Here is a 19,815-nt window from a genome sequence, read left to right on the forward strand (position 1 = left end):
AGGAGATGGGCGCCCCCACCCCTGCTGCGTGCCGGGGGGTTTTATATCACACGCAGAGCAGCCACCAAATCAAATCACGGCTTTACGGGGGTTGATTAAAGGGGAATTACCGACGGCTGCCTTTTCCTTGTCGCGCTCGGTTCGTTCCCCGTTCGGACCCGCGCGGTTCGCGGCCTTCCGGCGCTTTTGGAGGCGGGGGGTGGGGGTGGGGCCTCGGCTGCGCGCGCAGCGCGGGGCGGGGCGTGGGGCGGGGCGCGGAGCGTTGGCGGGAACGGGCGGCGCGGGCTGAGCCGTGCGGGGCGGTGCGGGATGGCCGTGCCGTTCGTGGAGGACTGGGACCTGGTGCAGACGCTGGGAGAAGGCGCCTACGGGGAGTGAGTGCGGGGGGCCGGGGGGGGGAAGTCCCGGAGCAACGCGGAGAGGCCTTTGCGTGCCGCTCTCCCCGCGTGCATCACGCGCCTCCCCGCCGGCACGGCGCGGGCACCTCGCGTGCGCACCGCTTGGCCGTCGCGGGCCGTTGCGCGGTGCTTCTGCGTGCATCTCCTGCCTTCCGCACGCCCGCTTTGTGGCCTTTGCCCAGCGCCCGCTTTGCGCCTGTTGCGTGACCGCCGCGTGCCGCTGGGCGCTCCCCGCTCGGACGCCGCGTCCTGCTCGCGCGTTGCCCGCCCGTTTTGTGCCTGCGCCGCGCACCCGCTGCGTCCCCTCTGCTTGCCAACCGCACGCCCTCCGCCTGCCCTGATGCACACCTGTGGTGCCCGGCCCCTCTCCTTCCTGGCCGTGCCCTGCAGGGTGCAGCTGGCCGTGAACCGCCGCACCGAGGAGGCCGTGGCCGTGAAGATTGTGGACATGAAGCGCGCGGCCGACTGCCCGGAGAACATCAAGAAGGAGATCTGCATCAACAAGATGCTGAACCACGAGAACGTCGTCAAGTTCTACGGGCACCGGCGCGAGGGGGCCACGCAGTACCTCTTCCTGGAGTACTGCAGCGGCGGGGAGCTCTTCGACCGCATCGGTGCGTTGCAGAATGCAAACTGCAGAATGCCTTGCAAACTGCGTTGGAACGGAGCTCCGTGTGTGGCTGGGAGCTGCGGCTCCCATCCTCACTCCTTGCTGGTTGCAGAGCCGGACATCGGGATGCCGGAGCCAGAGGCACAGCGCTTCTTCCAGCAGCTGATCGCTGGTGTGGTGAGTGCTGTGGGGCAGCGCTGAGGGAGCCGCGGTGCGCCGTGGTGTCAGCAGTGACCCCCGTCCCACCCGTAGGTGTACCTGCACAGCATGGGCATCACACACCGTGACCTCAAGCCAGAGAATCTGCTGCTGGATGAGCGAGGTGTGCTCCCCACCTCGACCTCCTGCTGCGTTTGATCACTTTAACTTCACCGTTTCTATCTGTTTTCCACCCAGACAACCTGAAGATCTCTGATTTCGGCCTGGCCACCGTCTTCAAGCACAACGGGCGCGAGCGGCTGCTGAACAAGATGTGTGGCACGCTGCCCTACGTGGCCCCCGAGCTGCTGCGGCGCCCTGAGTTCCGTGCGGAGCCCGTGGACGTGTGGGCCTGCGGCGTGGTGCTGACTGCCATGCTGGCCGGAGGTGGGCATGGGGGGCACAGGGGATGCATGGGGGGGGGACAGGTGAGGTACATAGGAGTGCACATGGGATGCGTAGGGGAGATGAGATGTGCAGGGTGGGGGTGGCACTCGTGAGAATCAAATGCCAGGTGTGGGGCAGGGCAGCGATGCCTCACGTGGGAGGTTGCAGTGGTGTTGCAGTGGATGTTTTGCACGGCGCAGAGCCGTACATCTGCACGCTGTGCACCTTGGCACATCGCGTCCTTTTGAAAGCAAACGGGAAAGGCAGCGTTCCTGCCTGCCTTTGCCAATCTCTTGTGCCACCTCTGCTGTCCCCTCTCCCATAGAGCTGCCCTGGGATCAGCCCAGCGACAGCTGCCAGGAGTACAGCGACTGGAAGGAGAGGAAGACCTACCTGGCACCCTGGAGGAAGATCGACTCCGCGCCATTAGGTATGCAGCTGGAGGCGGCGGTGCCCCCCACCACCCCACCCCTCCTACGTGCACCCCATTCCTTACAGCACTGCTGCACAAGATCCTGACCGAGAGCCCCACGGCTCGCATCACCATCCCCGACATCAAGAAGGACCGCTGGTACTGCCGGCCCCTGAAGAAGGGTAAGGGCTGTGGGGCAAAACGCGTTTCCTGCCTGAGCTGTGCGCAGTGTGGGGTTTTCCTTGTCTTGCAGGCACAAAGCGCGGCCACGTGTCCTCAGGTGGTGTCACCGAATCCCCCGGAGCCTTCCCCAAGCACATCCGCTCTGACACAGACTTCTCTCCTGTGAAGGGTGCCCTGGGGTGAGCGGGCTGCACCACACCTCCCTGCTGTCTTTCTGCAGTGCAGGTGTCCTTCTGCATTGCTACAGCTGGAACAAACCGGCTCGATGCACACACGACCCCACACCCATCCTTTCCCTACTTGTGCACGCAGAACCCTGAAGAGCTACGGCCCTCTCAGCCACCCCTCTTGTAATCTCATCTGCTTGCCTTGCAGCGAGGACAAGGCGAGTTACTCCACGTCACAGCCTGAGCCCGGCACCGGCGGCGCGCTGTGGGACAGCAGCACGGGCAGCATCGACCGCCTGGTGCAGGGCATCAGCTTCTCACAGCCTGCCTGCCCCGAGCACATGCTGCTCAACAGCCAGCTGCTCGGCACGCCAGGCTCCTCCCAGGTGCGCTCCCTTAGGATTTGGTGTGCAGCATTGCGACCTTTTAGACACGTATCTGCAGTGTTTGTAATGCCAGGATGCAACCTCGCAACCTTTGGGGTGCAGCTATGCAGTATTTCTAATCCGAAGGGGCTGCTTTGCAAAACTAGAGATGCTGCTTTGCAACGTATACCACCTTAGGTGGCAACTTTGCAACGTTTGCAATCAGGGTGCTACTTTGCCAGAGTTGGGGTGCCATTCTGCAGCATCAGACTTGGCACGTTTATAACACTTGGGATGCAACTTTGCACTTTTGATAACACTGGGGACGCAGCTTTGCAATCCCTGAAGTGTTTGGGTGCAGCTCTGCAGGGCCGGGGGCTGCTCGCGCCGTTCTGTAGCGCTATTTTAGCGTGCAGCTCGCAATGTTTTCCACGAGGGGGCGCAGCTCCTCAATACTGCACGCGGGTAGCAGGGACGCGGCGCACCTTGACGCGCCTTCGGGCTTCGGGGCCGCGGACGGCTTTGCATCCGCGGGGTGCGGGCGCAGCACTGCAGCTTTGCAGCGTTCCTGATGCGTTCTGTGCTGCAGAGCCCGTGGCAGCGCCTGGTGAAGAGGATGACGCGCTTCTTCACCAAGCTGGACGCCGACGGCTCCTACCGCAGCCTGAGGGACGTGTGTGAGAAGATGGGCTACGGCTGGAAGCAGAGCTGCACCAACCAGGTGGGGCCGGGCCGGGCGGTGCGGGGATGGGGCTGAGCCCCCCTGACGCCGTGGCCCCGCAGGTCACCATCTCCACCACGGACCGAAGGAACAACAAGCTGATCTTCAAGGTGAACCTGCTGGAGATGGAGAGCAGGATCCTGGTGGACTTCCGCCTCTCCAAGGTGGGTCTGGGGGGCACGGTGGGCACAAAGCAGCTCGCGGTGGGTGCGCGCATCGCTGCCGGGGTGTTGGGGTGCTGCTGACCGCTGGCTGCTGGCTGCTCTCCCCATGCAGGGCGACGGGTTGGAGTTCAAGCGGCATTTCCTGAAAATCAAAGGCAAACTGAGCGACGTGGTCAGCAGCCAGAAGGTGTGGCTGCCCCCACCCTGAGCCCCTCTTCCTCCTCCTCCTCGTCCTCCTCACCCCCTGGGGCTCCCATAGCCCCCAGCAGAGCTGTGCTCCCTATGGGGGCGGCCCGGCTCTGCGCCCGCTGCGGCTTTTATGGGTTCAATAAAGCTTGGGATCACAGCTCAGCTCCGTGCCATCTCAGGGGCGTTCCGGGCGCAGCGCCGCTTTGGAGCAATCAGCCCCGTGCTGTTCTGCAGCTCCGCTCGCTCTGGAACCGACTGATGGTGCAGAGGCTCCCCTTTGAGCTCTGTGGCTCCATCCACGCCCCGGAGCTGTGGGGGCAGCTCGGGGTCCTCCCCGCTCCCTGCCCTCTCAGGGCGGCAGCTGCCCCCCTCCCAGCCTCTCTAATTGCTTTTCACAGCGCTAACGAGCCCGGAGCTGCCAGGAGTTGTTAGCGCTGGAGCGAGAGGAGCGCAGGGATTAACCCAGGGCAGGGCTCCCCCCTTCCCCACCCCCCCAAAAAAGAAAAAAAGGGCATCCCCCAAATGCCACCCCGAGATGCACATCGCACCACTCAGCCCCAAACCCCCCGATCCTGCTGCTGGCTCCACTTACTGGGTTGGAAAAAGTCTCTTTCCGTTGTTTTCCCCTTTTTCCAGTGGAAGCCCCCCCTTCGGCCGAGCAATTAACGGGTCCTTTTGGGGTTTTTTAATTGCATATTTATATTGCAGCCAGGAACGAGACTCCGGCAGCGGGCGAGGGGCAGCAGGAAGACGCCGCCCCGACCCCGTGTGCTTTTCAGCCAGGATTAAGCACGGTTAATTGTCGCAGAGATCACGGATTGCAGCCGGGGGATAATTAGGCTGAACGCGGGCTTTTCTGGTTCAGTCCCCCGGGGGCTCCCGGTGGGCACAGATTTGGGTTTCCAGGCAAAAAGGAGGTTGGGAGCACCCTTAGAGTGAGGATTTTGGGGGTGGGAGCTGAGAATGGAGGGTTGCGTTGTGCAGAGCCTCTCACAGCTCATTGCAGCAGTGGGAAATCGGTGCTGTTTGCAGGAAAGGTTTCTTTACCAGGGGAAAACCTGCCCTTTGGTTCATCCTCCACAGCATTTTGCTTTGCCTGTTGTCTACCCCTGTTTTGGGGGTCACAGGGGTGTCCCATGGGTTTGAGCATCGAGCATCACTGTGGGTGATGGCGGTAAGCCTTTAGTAACCATGTAGTAACTTCAGTAAACCTGTAGTAAACCTTTTATCCCCTATACGGGGCTCTTACAGCAGGTGCAGGATTTAGGATGCTGATGTTAGGATGTAGATGCAGGTTTTAGGGTGCAGGCGCAGGACACAGGACCCAGCAGGTTCAGGATTTGGGGTGCAGAGATGGGAAAGGGAATTTAGGGTACAGATACAGGACAGGTGGCATGGAAAATGGGGTGCAGATGCTGGACACCAGGTAAAGGGTGCAGAATCAGAACATGCAACAGGGGATGCAGCAGCAGAAGCCACAGGGAGGTGCAGGACAGCAGGTGCAGGCCACAGGACAGTGAGTGCAGAGGAGGATTTGGGATGCAGATGTGGGTGCAGGACAGGGATGCTCCGTCCCCTGGGAGCCCCAGGCCGTGCGGGGCCAGGAGGTGGGAAATGGCCGTGAGCGGGGGCTGCCTTGTGCCACGCGCCCGGCCGATGCTGGGATTTCCCTGTTTGTCCCCATCTGGGCAGCAGAGCCCGGCCGCATCTGCCCACCAGATGTGATGGGGCCGCGCCTGGGGGTGGGTGAGAACCTCCCTGCCCCCCCGACCGCCGCAGCCATGGCTGAGATGGGCTGCGGATGGAGGGGCTGAGGAGAGCGATGTGGGGCAGCCTGGAGGTGTGGGTGCAGATCCGGGATCAGGCAGTCTGAGCAGCACGGGGGGTTTTGCACGGATAAAAGCTGCAAAGATCCCCCGAAACGTGGGGTCGGCCCCACAGCCGTGGGAGGGAGAAAGGAGGAAAAAGCAAAATGCTCGAAAAAGGTGAAAGCCTCCCAAACGCTGAGGTCATTTCTTGGCGAGGAAGTGGGCTCGGCTCGAAGTGCCTCCAGGTCTATTTAATATCAGCAGACACATTCCTGCGCAGGGCGGGGAGAGCGCCCGCACCCCACGGCGGCCCCGAACGCCCCAGAAACCCCCCGCAGCTCCGGGACAGCGCTGAGCAACGGCAGAAGGAGCAGAGAAATGGGACAAACGGCCCCGGGACGGTGGGAACTGAAGCTCTGAGTGGGATTTTGGGGATGGGGGGGAAAAGCGCCCACGGAGCCCCCACCGCGAGGAGCCCACGGTGCTGCGCTGGAGCAAAAAGGGGAAACCCCATTAAAAAAACGTGTCTTCCCCCCCCCCCCGTCCCACAGCCACCCTGCAGAGCTGCCAACATCCCGCACGTTCTGAGCGGTTTGGTGGCGGCGGTGTTTATTTTGCTAAACCTCACAAACCCGCAATGGGGGGGAGGGGGGGGTTGTTACTGAAAGGCTGAAACAAAAGAAGTGAAACGGGATGGGAAATGAGGTTGTGCAGAGCGGCTGCGAGCAGGGATGCCCCGAAACCAAGGTGCAAACAGTGGCAGAGGTGCCCTGCGGGGGTAAGGAGCGTTTTGGGGCATTTCTGCCACGAGGCAGTGGGGCGATGCTGAGGCCGGGGGGTTTCATGGTGCTCCCGCGTTCCTCCCGTCAGCAGGATTTACACCACAGCACCAGCAGAAATCCCAGGTCAGTGCAGCGTCGCTCCCTGCGTCCGCTGTCTGCACCGCGTGGGGCTGCGGCCAGGAGGGCTGCCTGCAGTGCGTGGGGATGCCTGCAGCCTGCAGGGATTTTTGCAGCAGTTCATGGGGATATTTGCGTCCTGTGGTGGTGCTTCAGCTTGCAGGGATGTTTGCGGAGCGCAGGGATGCTCACAACATGCGGGAATGCTTGCAGCACATGGGGATGCTTGTAGTACACAGGAATGTTTGTGTATGTGGCATGCAGGGATGTTTGCAGCGCTCTGCAGGTCCCACAGGTGCTAGCAGCAGTTCTTCAGCCTTGCCCCTTCCCCGTGCCTCAGTTTCCCCTCCCCGAGAGCAAGCACAGCGCTGGAGCTGTGGGACTGAGCTCAGTGCTGCCTGCTTCCAAACAAGGTCTGTATGTAAGGCAGGTGAAGGCTGTGAGCAGCAGCAACGTGTGCTATGGAATTTATTTTCCAAAGTGCTGACATGGGCCCTGCAGAGCCTTTTCTCCCCAGCCCATCCCCAGGCTGCAGTGGAGCTCGCTCTCCCTTTCTCACCATTGCAGCACTCAGAGGGGCTGCTGCTCGCCAGATGTGATAAGGAAAGGTTTGGCTGAAGCTTGAAAAGTGCGTGTGGGGAAGGGAGGAATAATAAAAAAAAATAAAAAAGGAGCAAAGCAAATTCCTTGGCAAATCAAAGCGTGGTGCGTGAGGAACACGGAGCATCCGTCCTGATAAGGGATGAGGGCTGTGGGAGGAGGGGAGGCCGCGCTGGGAGCCACCCAGGGCTGCTGGCTGGGTCAGGGAAGCGCCCGCCCTGCAGCCCAGGCTGTGCCTCAGTTTCCCCACCCTGTGACTGCTGCAAAGGGTTAAAGCTCAGCGGGTAAAATACCTTGGAGGGGTTAAACAGGGCGATTTTTCTGCTGGGTTTTATCCAAAACATATGTTTTTGCCACTATTCGAGTTATCTGGGATATTTCCTGCGTGTTTGCTCCTATGGCAACCGGCCCAGCATGAAAGACCTATTTACTGGGCCCTGGGATAAGGCAGGGCCATGTGTTGTCAATTTGGAAGGCTCCTTCCCCTCCAATCTGTCTCCAGCCCCCCGGCTCGTCCAGGGAGAGGCAGCGGGTGGGGGTGGGATGGGCTCTGCAGGGTGGGTTGGAGGCCCATCAGAGAGAGGTTGAGTTGAGGTTCCTTCACGGTTGCTTTGAGGTTCTTCAGGAGCTACAGATGGACACAAGCAAGCTGTAACATTGGGGTGAGGTCCTTTGGGGAGGGAGAGATGGGCACACGTAACCTGAAACACTGCTTTGGTGTCCATCAAGGGACGTAAGGATGAATGCAAGCAAGCTACAACCCTGTGTGGAAGTCCTTCGGGGGTTGGGGATGGAGACAAGCGCCTACGTAGATCCTTCAGGGAGGCCAATGGACATCAGTTACCTAAGACATTGGCTTGACACCCATCTGAGAGCTGAGGACTGACATAAGTGACCTACACCACCGCTCTGAGGTCCTTCAGGAGCAAAAGATGGAGCCAAAGGGCCTTCAATGTCAGTCTGAGGTCCACTGGGGATACGGGGATGGAGGCAAGCAACCCACACCACTGCTCTGAGGGCTGCCTGAGAGACTGGAGATGGGGCTGGGGACAAAATGGCTCCAGTGCAGGTGTGGGGTGTCACCAGGAGGCACAGTGGGAAGCAGGGCTGGTGCCAAGCAACCCGGCATCCATCGCCTGCCACCAAGGCTCACCCAGGCATGGGGCAGGAGGGTCCTGGGGGGAGTGAAGACTCCTCAGATCCTCGAAGCTGCCACGAGGTCTGATCCCCCTTCAGCACGTCTGGACTTCTTTTGGGGTCACCCCAGTGCCCCAAGAGCCCAGGGCTGCCTGGCAGCACTCTGTGCTCCCTTGCGGGCAGCTGCAGCCAGCAGGACCAGATGCAGTGGGACAGAGGAGCTGCGGAATGCTTCACCCCCCAGCACTCCCACACTGGCATTTCTGATGAAAAAGCCCAAATAGATGATAATTTTTTCCTCCCCCACGTTTTGCAGGACCCTCCCTCCCTCCCTCCCTGCCACCGGCCGCTCAGCGCTGCCTCACCGTATTTCTTTTTAACACACACACAAAAATAAAGGCTTTCGGCCAAAATAAACCTTCTCTATGAAAATGTGCGCCTGGGTCAAAAAGCCACTTTGCACTGGGAAAAAAGAAAAAAGAAAAAAAGTGAAAAGCAAAGAAAACCCTTAAGTGCACGGCTGGCAAAGCTCCGAGGGAGATACGATTATGCTGTGATATCACTTGCAGAGTGGTGCAGCGGGGGAAAGGATGGAGGAACACAGCGAGCCCCGAAGCAGAGCGGGTGGACAGGAGCTGCTCCCCGCGCCGCCAGCCCTGCTCTCACCGCGCTCGTTTCCAGCACGCAGGTTGGCCGAGGATGGAGGCGCCCTCGGGGGGGGGCGGCGCTCCCTCGCGATGCTCGCAGGCTGCGCATCCCCTTCCAAAAATCTGCCTTATCCCCCACCAAGCTGGCTGGGGAGATGAGGAAATTGCCTCCTTTCCCGTTTCCCCAGCCCCGGAGGAGACAAGCGATCGTTTGAAGGCGGCTCTTCATTTCCTGCCCCGCGCTTCAAAGCGCTGATGGCCGACGGGGGGGTGCGGGGGGTTGGGGCATCGCACGTGGCCGCGGCTCCCCGGGCGACGGCGGGTCCGGCGGAGCAGAACTCTGCCAAGGCAAACATTGGCTTCAGAAGGAGTTTTATCTCTTCCTTTTTTTTTCCTAAAAACGCCAAGTTTTTGCTCACTTGAGGAGGAAAGCTGGCTTTGCTTTGTTTCCATCCCGGCTCTGTTTTTGCAGCAGGACCACGGGGCAGGTGCAAAGGGGTTTTCAGACGCTCTGCTTTTGCCCTCAACCCTGTTGGGCTGTAGGAGGGCCCCCGTGCCCCCCCGCATGCCCCCCATGTCCCATCGTTCACCCCTAGAGATGATGGAACGCAGCGTGTTGGGAGGGGGCTGTGCTCAGCAGGGGCTGCGGCAGAGCAGGGAATTCCCTGTGCCTGGTGTGGGCCAGCAGCAGAGCCTGGGGCACGGCGAGGTGTCGGAGCTCTTCCCTGCCCTTCCTCCTCCTCTTTCTCCTCTTTCTGCTTCTCCTCCATCCCCCCTTCCTTCTCCATCTCCATTTCCATCATCCCCTCTCACCACCTCCTCCTTATCTTTGTCTCTTCTCTCCTCATCTCTCTCCTCCTCTCCTTACCTTGTCTCATCTCCTCACCTTCCCTTCCCACGCTGCTCCCATCCGACCCCCCCACACCTCCCACCCGCTCTGCTCCACGCTCCTTTCCCCTCTTGTTGAGCTCCATCAGCTGATGCCACCCAACACCACTTCCACAGATGAACAGCCCAGGGACCACCCCAGGCAGGAGAAGACCCCCACATGGAGACCCGTTGCATCCCAGGGGCTGCCTGCGACGCATTGGGCAGCGAAGCCCCGATAAATCCTGCGGCAGCAGCGCTCTGAGAGCAGCTGTGTTTTTCTAGGCATCAGCGATGTGACTGATAGGGTTTTACTGCTACCACAGAAGCTGTTCACACGTAAATGTTACACGAGGGTTTTACAGACTTTTCTGTCCCTGATATTGACCTTAATGTGGCTAAAGAGGACTTGAAAGGTGATGTGTTTCAGACCAAAAGCTCTCACTGGCAGGAAAATGCACCGGGTGTCAGATGCTTAAAAAGCAGAGAAAGATGGAAGCCACAAACTCTGTGACCCTGCAGTCTTCACCTGTCCCCCAACAGCCCGTCCGCCCAGTAAGGCCAGGATCAGGCTGAGCCTTCCCAGCAGTGCCCCTTAACCCTCTGTGCTGGAGCCCCTCAAGAGGTGACTGGGAATGTGGGGACAAGTAGAGCGGGATGGGGAGCTGGGGACCAGGACAAGGTGATGGAAATTGGGATGAAGCGCCTGGTGAGGACTGGGACAAGGGAACCAGGATGGTGACTGGGAGGAGATGCCCATTAGGGACTGGGCTGAGTTGATGTGGACTGGGACAGGGGGATGGGGACCAGGATGAGATACTAAGGGGAACCAAAGCAAGATATCTGCTGGGGATGGAGTGATGGGGACCAGGACAAGATATTGGCTGGGAAAGGTATGAAGGGGTGAGGGGACAGGAGGACAAGGCAGAGTGGGGACAGAGTGACAAGGACTGGGATCCACTGGGGACCAGGCCAGGGCAACGCGGAGCGTCTCCGACCCTCAGCCTCCCACGCTGACCCCGCATCTACCGCCCACCCCCACCTGCCGGTCCCTCCTCCCCCTCCCCGCTGCCCCCCAGTCCCCATCCCGGCCCGCAGTGCCCCGAGGACACCGCTGTGGGGCCGCGCAGCTCCCGCGGAGTGGGAGCGAGGAGGGTTGGAGCGCGGGGCGCTGCCGGCTCAATGGCGGGGCCTCGCTCCCACGAGTGCATGAAAGGCCCCCTGTCCAAACGGCATTAGACGCGCTGCGGAGGCTCATTCCCGATCGGTCACGCTCCGAGGCGCAGCTGCAGCCCCCGGCCGCGGGAGCCGAGGATGCGCCGGGGCTTTGTTTGGGCGGCCCCGCTCCCGGGAACCGTGACAGGACGATCGGATTACGGAGCAGCCGGAGAAAAGTCGCCCTCGCTGTGAGCAGAGGGGGAACGCGGCCCCCGCCCCGCCGAACGCTGAGCTACCTGCCTGCTGCCATCGGGGTGGAACAAAGCCGGCCCCAAGTGCCGGGCTGGGCTGGGAGGGGTTGGGTAACGGCCCGTTAATGACGGCTCGCCGCCCTTCTGCCGGATGGGGGTGTAGCATGCAGTGGGGAAGGGCCAGAAGGGGTCAACGTGGAACAGAGACCCCCAAGAGGAGACGGCTTTCGTGGCCCCAGCTGCGGTGTGGGGCAGAGCAGGTGCCCCCGTTGCCCATCTTCGGGATGCCAGCATGGGGCACTGCGAGATGCAAGAGCCAAACCCCAGAAGGGCGCACGGGGGGCAACGCTCGACCAGGAGGAAAGGCCGCCCTGAGGAAGCTGAGCAACGGGAAAAGGTGACAGCAGCACGGCCCGGCGGCCGGGTCAGCAGCAAGAGGGGCAGCGCCGAGGTTGGGCCGCCGAAGCCGCCCAAACCTGGCGAGAACCCGCAGAGGTTGCTGGGTCACGGCCTTTCTGTCCCCACCGGGCCGGTTACGAACCGCCGCCAGACAAAGCCAGCAGCCCGCAGCCCGGTGCTGCCATTTGCATCTTTGCAGAAGGGATTAGCGGAGCCCCGTCGTCCGGGTGTCACTCGGCGCCTTTGAAAGCAGATGACTTCATCCGCTTTCATGGCCCTGCCGCCTTCCAGTAATTAGATTTGCTCCCGACGACAGCAGCGGGGGTGAAGATGCCGGCCAAATTTTGCTCCCCTCTCGCGAGCAGTTTGGTTGTGGGTCGGCGATGGTCCCGCTGCAGGAAACCCCAAAACACGGCAGGCGCTGTGCTGGGCGCGGGGCACACGGAGCCGCGTCGGGTCCCCGCACGGCGCTCGCGCTGCAGCCACGCGTGCAAAGCAGCAGCGTCACCTCCGGAGCTGCTGCGTCACTGCGAGGATTTGGAAACGGCGCTGCCCGGAGATGCTGCAGCTACGCATCTTCGTGCACGGCCCTGAAAGTCCCCCGGGCCCCTCCGGCGTTAATTCACTCAGCGCACCGCTAACGGGCGTAGCTTGTCCCTAATGAGCAGCTCATTTGAATCCATGCAAAGTACCAGAGAGCATGGAGACATGCTAATTAAAGTGACTGCTGCTCCGTAATTAAGAGGCAATTCCCCCCCCAAAGAGGGCTTTCTCATGCAAATACCGCCCGCTTTGGGTGATGTAAGGGCTGCGGCGGCAGCTGGGTCTCCCTAATGGGCTCAGGGGGCATCGATGTGGCAAAGCGGAAGAAAAGGAGCAAATTTCACCACTCCCCGCCCAATCCTCCTCCTGCGGGGGCTGCTGGGGGCGGCGGGGGCACAACGGCACGCGGCGAACCCACCGGGCTGCTTCCGAGCTCAGCCCTGCACTTCCCTGTTGTTTTTCCCCCGCAAAGAGTAATTATCCCCTCTGGATGCCGAGAGCCCTGCTCGGTTTTGTTTTCAAATCCTGGCGTGATCGCAGCGTGACGAAGCGCATCTGGTTTTTATACGAGTGGGAAATGCTTTCTAATAATCTCTGCCACAGCTTAAATAATGGGAACCTGGAGGCATCCCGGCAACGGCGCTGCGGGACGAAACGGCGCGACTGCATCCAGTGCTTGGGCTGCGCCCAGTGCTCACCTTGTCCTAGGGCTGACTTTGTTCCCAAACAGTTCTTTATTAGAGGGCTGCTGCTAGAAGGGCCATCTTCCTCTGGGGCCATCATCTTCCATTGGGGCCCATCACAAACAACTTCCACCATGGACATCTCTCACCACGGCCACCTTCCACTGGGGACATCTGCCATCAGGGACACCTTCCACCCATCAGGGATGTCATCTTTCATCACAGCCATTTCCTACCATGGCCATCTGCTATCAGGGCCATCTCCATCCCCTTTACAGAGCTATTCTCCAGTTCCATCCCTTGGAGCAGACGACAGCCATGGTCCCCCCATGTCCCTGCCCACACAAGGCACACATGTGAGCAGCGTTCCTCCCCCGCTCTGGCAGTCTGGGGACACGGAGTGCTTTTCCTCATTTCTCCCTTTTTGCACTTGTGGAAATAATGACGTCCTGCAGGAAACCTCTGCAGGGACAAAATTAGGGCTGGTAAACACCGGGTAGCGGAGCCCGCTGGCCTGCTGGGTTTGCCCAAAGACCCACAGACTGAGAGGCCCTTTGACGGGAAGCCCTTCGTGGGCTCCAATCCCATCCCCACGCAGCCATCAGCACAGCTGGGCCGGGAGGGATGGAGAGCCGGGGCTGGGGAGCAGCGCGGGAGCCGGGACGCCCCACTCCGGAGTTTAATTCCAAAGATTAGGTCTAATGCTGGCAATTTAGCAAGCTGTTAATATTAAATTACGCTGCAAATGATGGGAGCTTCCCGGATGCTTAATATGATCTTCTTGCGGTTTGCGTTTGGACGCGCTCCAAGCCCAGATAAGCCCACTTTTGTTGGTTTTAGCACTGTCTGCCCAAGCAGAGGTTTTTTTCCCCGCTGTTATCAGTTGGAGGATCGCGCGCAGAGCTTGTGTGCAGCGTGCAGGAGCGCCTCCAGCCCCGCGCTCTGGAAAGGCTCAAACGACTCCCCCCGTCCTGCCCTGCAGCTCCGTGCCTTCGTGCCGCTTGAAGGGCCGCGGGGGCAGAGGTGAGCCGCGCAGCAGAGCGGCGTGCAGCAGGTCCTGCGGGTGCGTGAACAGCCTTGGATTGCAAAACCCTCTGCACGAGGGAATGCAGATGTGTGGGTAATGTTTGCACGGGGGAAGTTTGCGCAGCGCTCAGGCACGCATTTTCATGCAAACAAGCTCTCGCTCGCGTGGGGCGCAGAGAGGTGAGCGGTGCACGGAGGTTTGCGCGCGCACAGCTATTGCACGGCGCTCAGGAATGCACGTCTCACGTTCGCGCGAAGCTCCCGATGGGGCACGCGGACACGCAGCGCACGGCCAGAGCCCACAGGTGACGCTCACGCGCACAGCCGTTGCACGGCGCTCGGGAACGCGGCTTCACGTCGCAGCCGAGCGGGGCGCGCAGTGCGCAGCGGTCGCTCAGTCACGGCCGCTCGCGGCAGCAAAACGCCCCGCTTGCACAGGGAAATTTTGCACGGGGAAAAGTCTCACGAGCGAAGCCGCGCCTCGTGCACGCGCCCCGCGCGCCGCCCCTCCCGCTCAGCCACCCGCGGGCGCGCGCGCCCCTCCCACCCCAGCACCGCGCGCGCCCCGCGCCCCGCCCCCTCCCTCTTAAAGGGCCCGCGCCCGCCGCCCCGCTTCCTCCCGCGGGGGCCTCCGCCGCGCTCCCCCCGCTCCTCCGGCCCTTGGTACGCTCCGCGGGGCGGGGGCGGCGGGCGGCGGGGCTCGCGGGAGCGGGCGGGAGGCGCCCGGCCGGGTCGCCCGCCCCGCCTGCAGGCAGCGGGGCCGGGGCCGCTTCCCTGCGGGCTGGGGGACGCGGGAGCTGCGTTTCCCGGCTGGATGCGGCCGCCGGCAGCCGGGCGCGGCGTGACTCCTTGCGGGCTGCCCGCGTGCGCGCGGCGCGCCGCTCGCCTCGCACCCCCGGCACGAGCCGCCGAGCCCCGAACGGCGGCGCTGAGCGGAGCTGTCAGCCCCGGAGCGGTGAGTGCTGCGGCCGCGGGGGGTTTTGCGCCGCTCGGCCCGAGCCCCGCTCGTTAACGCGCGCGCCGACCCCGGCCCTGTGACAGCGAGCCGCTCCGCTTCGCCTCTCGCTCGCGCCGCCTCTCCGTTCCGCTCCCGCTTTGCTCTCTTGCTTGCGGCTGCAGGCCGGGCGTCATCGCTGCACGAGGCAGGTTGAGCGCTCCTCGCGATCCTCGCCTGCTGCAAAGCCGCTTCCCGACAACTGCCGGTGCTGCTCTGCCCAACCAACTCATTAAGACGGAAAGGTGCTTTTGCAATTAGTGGCGGCTGAGCTGTGGAAGCTCTCGGCTCGCGTGAGGCGGTGTGAATCCTTACCTTTTTGATCCGGTTGACTGTGACCTGCGTGCTTTTCTTTTAGCAAACCAAACGCGCGCTGCTCGTGAGATTGAAGCCAACGCGCTGCGTTTTTGGAGGCTGCCTCGGGGAGAGCCCGATATACACAGCAATAAAAAGGGGAATGTGCATTTTTCCAGTAATCCCCTCCAAAACAAGAGGGAAGGCTCTGAGCAGATGGGCACAGCGGTGCTGCGGCCCCTGGAGCTGCTCGGTGCTGTTGGGGTCTCTCGGGCTGCTCGGTGGGATCGCCTCTCGGCGCTGCGCTGTTGTGACTCCGAGCTCTGGATGAGGGCAGCCCCGCTTGGAGAGGGATTAGCGATTCACACCAGGGTGAGCCTGGAGCTTTGTTACCGGGATTAACGCGATTTACACCCTTAAGCTGCTTGTAAGCGGCCGTGTCGGGGTGGGTGCTCTGCTCCCCTCCCGTGCGCCATGCGGGGCACCCCGGGCTCTGCTGCCCCGTGGGTTTCCATCGCCCTCCTCCTTGTGAGCACCGTTCTGGTGTTCCACCAAACTCGTTGGGTCGGTGCACCCTGTGTGCTCCTCTGCTGGGGCTCAGTGCTCCTTAATGTGGTGTTTCTTACCTCCAAAAGCAAGGAAAGATGTCAGGAGGGGCCGTAGTGCTGCAGGGCAAACCCCAGCAGTGCTTTCGCCATCCCGAGGTGTGCTGTCAGCCCATAAACTGGGGCTCGTGCTTACTTTGGCACGGCCATGTGCCAGAGGAATAAGGCAGCTGTGCTCAGACTTCAGGTGATGTCACTTGAGGATTTTAACTGTCAAAGCTTAGAAACACACTTACTTGTTTAAAGCCTGCTTCTGCAGATGTGGAAACAGTGAAGCACAGCGATGGATTGGCTCCACGGGCACACAGCGCTGGTGTTCCTCATCCCACCACCCCTCCGCAGTGCCTGCACAGGCCTCGGCTGTTGTGGGAGCCCTGCTGGGAGCTGCGGCTGCTCAGGGTGCCGTCCTGCTCTGCTCACCACCATCAACGTAAGGACAGCAGAGCTTCAGCTTCCAAAACCGAACTGAGAAGAGAGAGATGGTTAAGTCCTATCAGGATGAAGCTATTTTGTAACTCAGTGTGGATTTGGGGCGTTTTTGGTTTCTCATGCAGAGCCGGGTGTCTCTGATCTGCAGCCTGCAGTGTTCTCAGGCACGCAGCCATCTGCGCAGCTGTATGAAGATGCATTCTGTTTCACTGGTTTGATTTGGCTTGGCGCAGCTCCACGGTGCCCATCCTGGGGCTGCTGCTGTGTCTGTGTGACAGCTGCGGGTTCTGCTGCTCCTGGATGCGGTTCCAGAGAGGCTCAGAGCTGCGCTGGGTTTGATGTTCTCAGGGAGCCCCAGCACTGAGCTTGCAGCTTTCCCACTTGCTGCAGTATTTCTGTGGTTTTTAATGCTGTGAGATGAACCGTCCTGTAACTAGAAGTGTTTTTTAATAACAACCCGAGGTCTGCAGTGCGTTTTCTTTGTTTGGAGCCCTCAGTCTTTTCTCAGCCTCCCTCCTTTGACTTTTTCCTCTCACTGACACGCACACACGTTCAGATACAGACGGTGTTTGAGCCCCTCTAAGAGCAGAGGAGAGCTGGCAGAAGCTGTTTGGGAATCTCACAGCTGAGTCGTGCAGCCAATGCAGTCAGTGCTGTTGTGTGGAGGGGAGCTGCTCAGGTTCCTCTCTCGATGGAAACCTCCTGCTTTCCTATCAGTTCAGACTCTCCAGGCTGGCACCAGGCTGTTCTCTGTGCACTGCTGCTGTTGCAGTCTGGTGGCTCAGCTGGCAGCTCTGCTCCCCAGGAGCGTTCCCAGCTGCATGGGAACGATTCACCCCGAGTGCTGTTGTCTGTAGCAGTTCTGCAGTGCAACATCTGACAAGTTTCCAGAGCTGCGTTCCCAGCACTGCCTGAACTTGCTGTTGTCTCTCCCTCTTTCTCCAGGGAGAGATCCTCCCTCTTCCCATCCCAACCCCTACGGTCTCCTCCGCAAGCTCAGCACGAAGGCTCTCTGCTAACGAGAGCAGTCTCCAATTACCCATCTCAAGAATTCCTGGAATAGATAGCTGCCTGTGTATGTGCACGCTGCTTTTTTCTGGGTGTTCTTCCAGCAGTTTCCTTGTAGATGGCTCCCTGCGTCTTCCAGGGCTGTGTCTCACACGGTTCTGCTCAGCCCCATCCTGGTGCTGTGCTGATGGTCCTGCAGCAGTTTGACGAGCCGTGTGCTCAGCACTGCCTGCACCACCTGCCTTTCCCATTAAGCCCTCGCTCTTCCGATGTGAGAAATCTCTGCTGCCTTCCAACAGAAGGGAAAACGATCACACAAGCTGGGCTGTATTTCCATCTCTCATCTCTGTGAGCTGCTGGAGCTCTCCCACCACCCGGGGGCTCAGAGCAGAGGGTGCATGGCTGGTGCCCTGGGGATGCTGCTGGGTGGGTTCACTGCTCAGAAGGGTGCCCCAAATTTTCTGATGGCTGTGGTGGCTGCAGGGGGGGGCGCAGCCCCTTTTGGCAGCAGCCAGTTTTAAATGAGCTTAACTGGCTCATAAAGCTGCGCTCTCATGGTGTAGCTGAGCTAAGTGTTGCGGAGGGGAAAGGCTTTGCTGTTCCCCCATACTTTGCCCCATAAACCATTCAGCTCACTGAAACAGTAAGGGGGGGAAGGCTAACAGAAATGAAAAAGAAGTGGTAAATCCCCTGATGAGCAGCAGGAGATAAGCCCCCTCTGTTGGAGTGTTTCTTGGTCCTGCCTGGCAGCTGGGGGCGATGCTGGGGGAGCAGAGCGTGCTGGGCTGTGAGACCGAGCTGCTGCAGGAACGTGAAACCGCCCCCGGCCTCACCTGTCTGTCTGATCACGCCTCTGATTTATGGGCTGGATTTTGCTGTTTAGTTTTCCCCACAGACTTCAACCATTGTATCTGATAATGAACCGAGTGGTTGAGCCTTATTTGTTTAATTCAAAGGCAAGTTTAATGTTTCCTACCTCGGAGTGGTACAAAGTCTGCGCGCTGGGTTTTCCTCGCAGCAAATCTACAAATACCGAAGCAGAGCAGAGGAGGGGAAGGGCTGCAGCGGGAATTGGGCCGTGATGGTGCACAGCGCAGTGCTGCTGCACCAAGCTGAGCTCAAACAAAGGGGCTGTGTGCTCTGGGAAGGGCTGGGCACCACCAGCTGGTGGCTGTGGGCTGTGCTGCCCTGCTCGTCCTACAGATGCTGCCCCTTCCCTACCTCTGCTGTCCCAGGGAGGGCTGCAGCAGCTCCCGTTCCTCTTGCAGTGCCCTTGGATGTGTGCTGGCACTGCTGGGCGGCAGCCTGCTCTGATGCAGTTGGAGATGCTGTGGTTCCTACGAGTGGATGCTATGAGGGGTTTCCCTCCCTCGGCTCTCAGCTGGCAGAGAAGACATCCATGTGGCTGACAAGGAAAGGCTTCTCACTGATGTGCTGGTGCAGGAGGTGACCCCTGCGAGTGCTCCTCGTTGAGGACGTGGCCGTCATGGGGAACTGCACCAAGAGTGGAGGAAGTTGGTGACCACAAACCACAGGAGTGTTTTGGGGTTTCTGATCCCCTCTGGACCCGAGCGGGGCTCTCCCCACTACAGTCCCTGTTGCGAGGTGGTGTTTTTTCTGTTCTTGTTTCCCTTCTTGCTTGCTGTTTGTTAAGAGCTGATAGATCAGCCCAAATAAGGGTATGAGAGAAGCTGGAGGTTCTCAGGAGGATCCACAGACAGTCAGTACATGACTTGTTGCCTTTATCTCTGAGATCAGGAGATTCTTTTGCAGTGATGGATTAATCCACTCCTGAGTGAATAATATAACCAAGAACAAGCAGGAGCCAGCGCTCCAAACAGATGATGTGTTTAATAGTGCGTGCCTCTCCTCCCCCACCGAACTGCGTCTGTCTTCGCCGTCTCATTCTGCGGGGCCCGCTGAAATCCCAGCGCGTACGGAAGGGGGGGAAGGCTTGGGGCCGTGTCAGATGTCTGCAGGTGGGTGAGGGTTGGGAGCTGCCTGCAGCCCCGTCTCAGGGAGCAGCGCTCGCTGTCGTGGCAGTGGCGTTGCTTTGCTTTGGGCCCCGTGGGGACGTGGTGGCCTCGAGCGCTGCAGCACCCAGCGGAGTTCCTGGGTGCCCTGGGCTGCGCAGGCTGGGTGCTGAGGCGGTGATGGATCGTGGCTGTGCTCCGCTGCCTGCAGCAGCAGCGCCGCGTGGCTTCCGCCCCTTTCCCCCGCAGAACGCAGCTCTCGCATTGCAGCCACGCTGACGGAAGGCCAGGCCCGGCTCTGCGTGCTGTTTGCTGAGGACTGTTACTTTTAAGGAACTGTTTTGCCTGCAGTCGCTTCAGGAGCCCTTTGTTTCTCAGCAGCCTTCCATCCGTGCGTGTTGGCGGGGCACGGAGGCTGATTGCCTCAATACCTTGCAGTGACATCGCAGCCCGGAGGTTGGAGCCTCCTCTAATGAAATGTGAGCTGAGGAGGAAAACCCCGAGGGTTTCTTGGAACAGAAGATGTTTTCTGTTCTTGCCACTAATCTTTGTTGCCGAATGAAATTGGAATGTATACTTCAAATCTTTGTAAGGGTGTAGAAGGAAGCTGGCAACGGATGTAATCAGAAATGTTATTACCAAAACTCTCAAAATATGTTGAAATTTTGGGCCCGATGGTATAATTTTAAATTCAGATACT

General features: G+C 60.3%; 2 protein-coding genes across 5 annotated transcripts in view; both read left to right on the forward strand.

The window, feature by feature from the left end:
• Positions 1-242: 242 nt before the first annotated feature.
• Positions 243-3,951, forward strand: CHEK1 (checkpoint kinase 1). Of its 2 annotated transcripts, none has more exons than XM_052697102.1 (12): positions 243-374; positions 789-1,012; positions 1,121-1,185; positions 1,261-1,330; positions 1,405-1,593; positions 1,919-2,023; positions 2,092-2,187; positions 2,259-2,367; positions 2,564-2,741; positions 3,310-3,441; positions 3,504-3,605; positions 3,718-3,951. In XM_052697102.1, the coding sequence occupies exons 1-12, from the start codon at positions 310-312 to the stop codon at positions 3,811-3,813; spliced, it is 1,431 nt and encodes a 476-aa protein (XP_052553062.1). In that variant the 5' UTR covers positions 243-309; the 3' UTR covers positions 3,814-3,951. The 2 variants fall into 2 exon arrangements, with proteins under 2 accessions (XP_052553062.1, XP_052553063.1); XM_052697103.1 differs by having other exon boundaries at positions 260-374; positions 2,286-2,367.
• A 10,667-nt stretch (positions 3,952-14,618) lies between these two features.
• CDON (cell adhesion associated, oncogene regulated) overlaps positions 14,619-19,815 on the forward strand; it is a 39,911-nt gene continuing 34,714 nt past the window's right edge. The window contains exon 1 of one of the 3 annotated variants that reach the window (XM_052697257.1): positions 14,619-14,767. The gene's annotated coding sequence lies outside the window, so the exon portion shown is untranslated. The remainder of the gene's footprint in view (positions 14,768-19,815) is intronic. The other 2 variants (XM_052697258.1, XM_052697259.1) reach the window with 2 other exon arrangements.

The sequence above is a fragment of the Tympanuchus pallidicinctus genome, unplaced genomic scaffold (assembly GCF_026119805.1).
Source record: "Tympanuchus pallidicinctus isolate F22 unplaced genomic scaffold, pur_lepc_1.0 scaffold30, whole genome shotgun sequence".
Taxonomy (NCBI): Eukaryota; Metazoa; Chordata; class Aves; order Galliformes; family Phasianidae; genus Tympanuchus; species Tympanuchus pallidicinctus.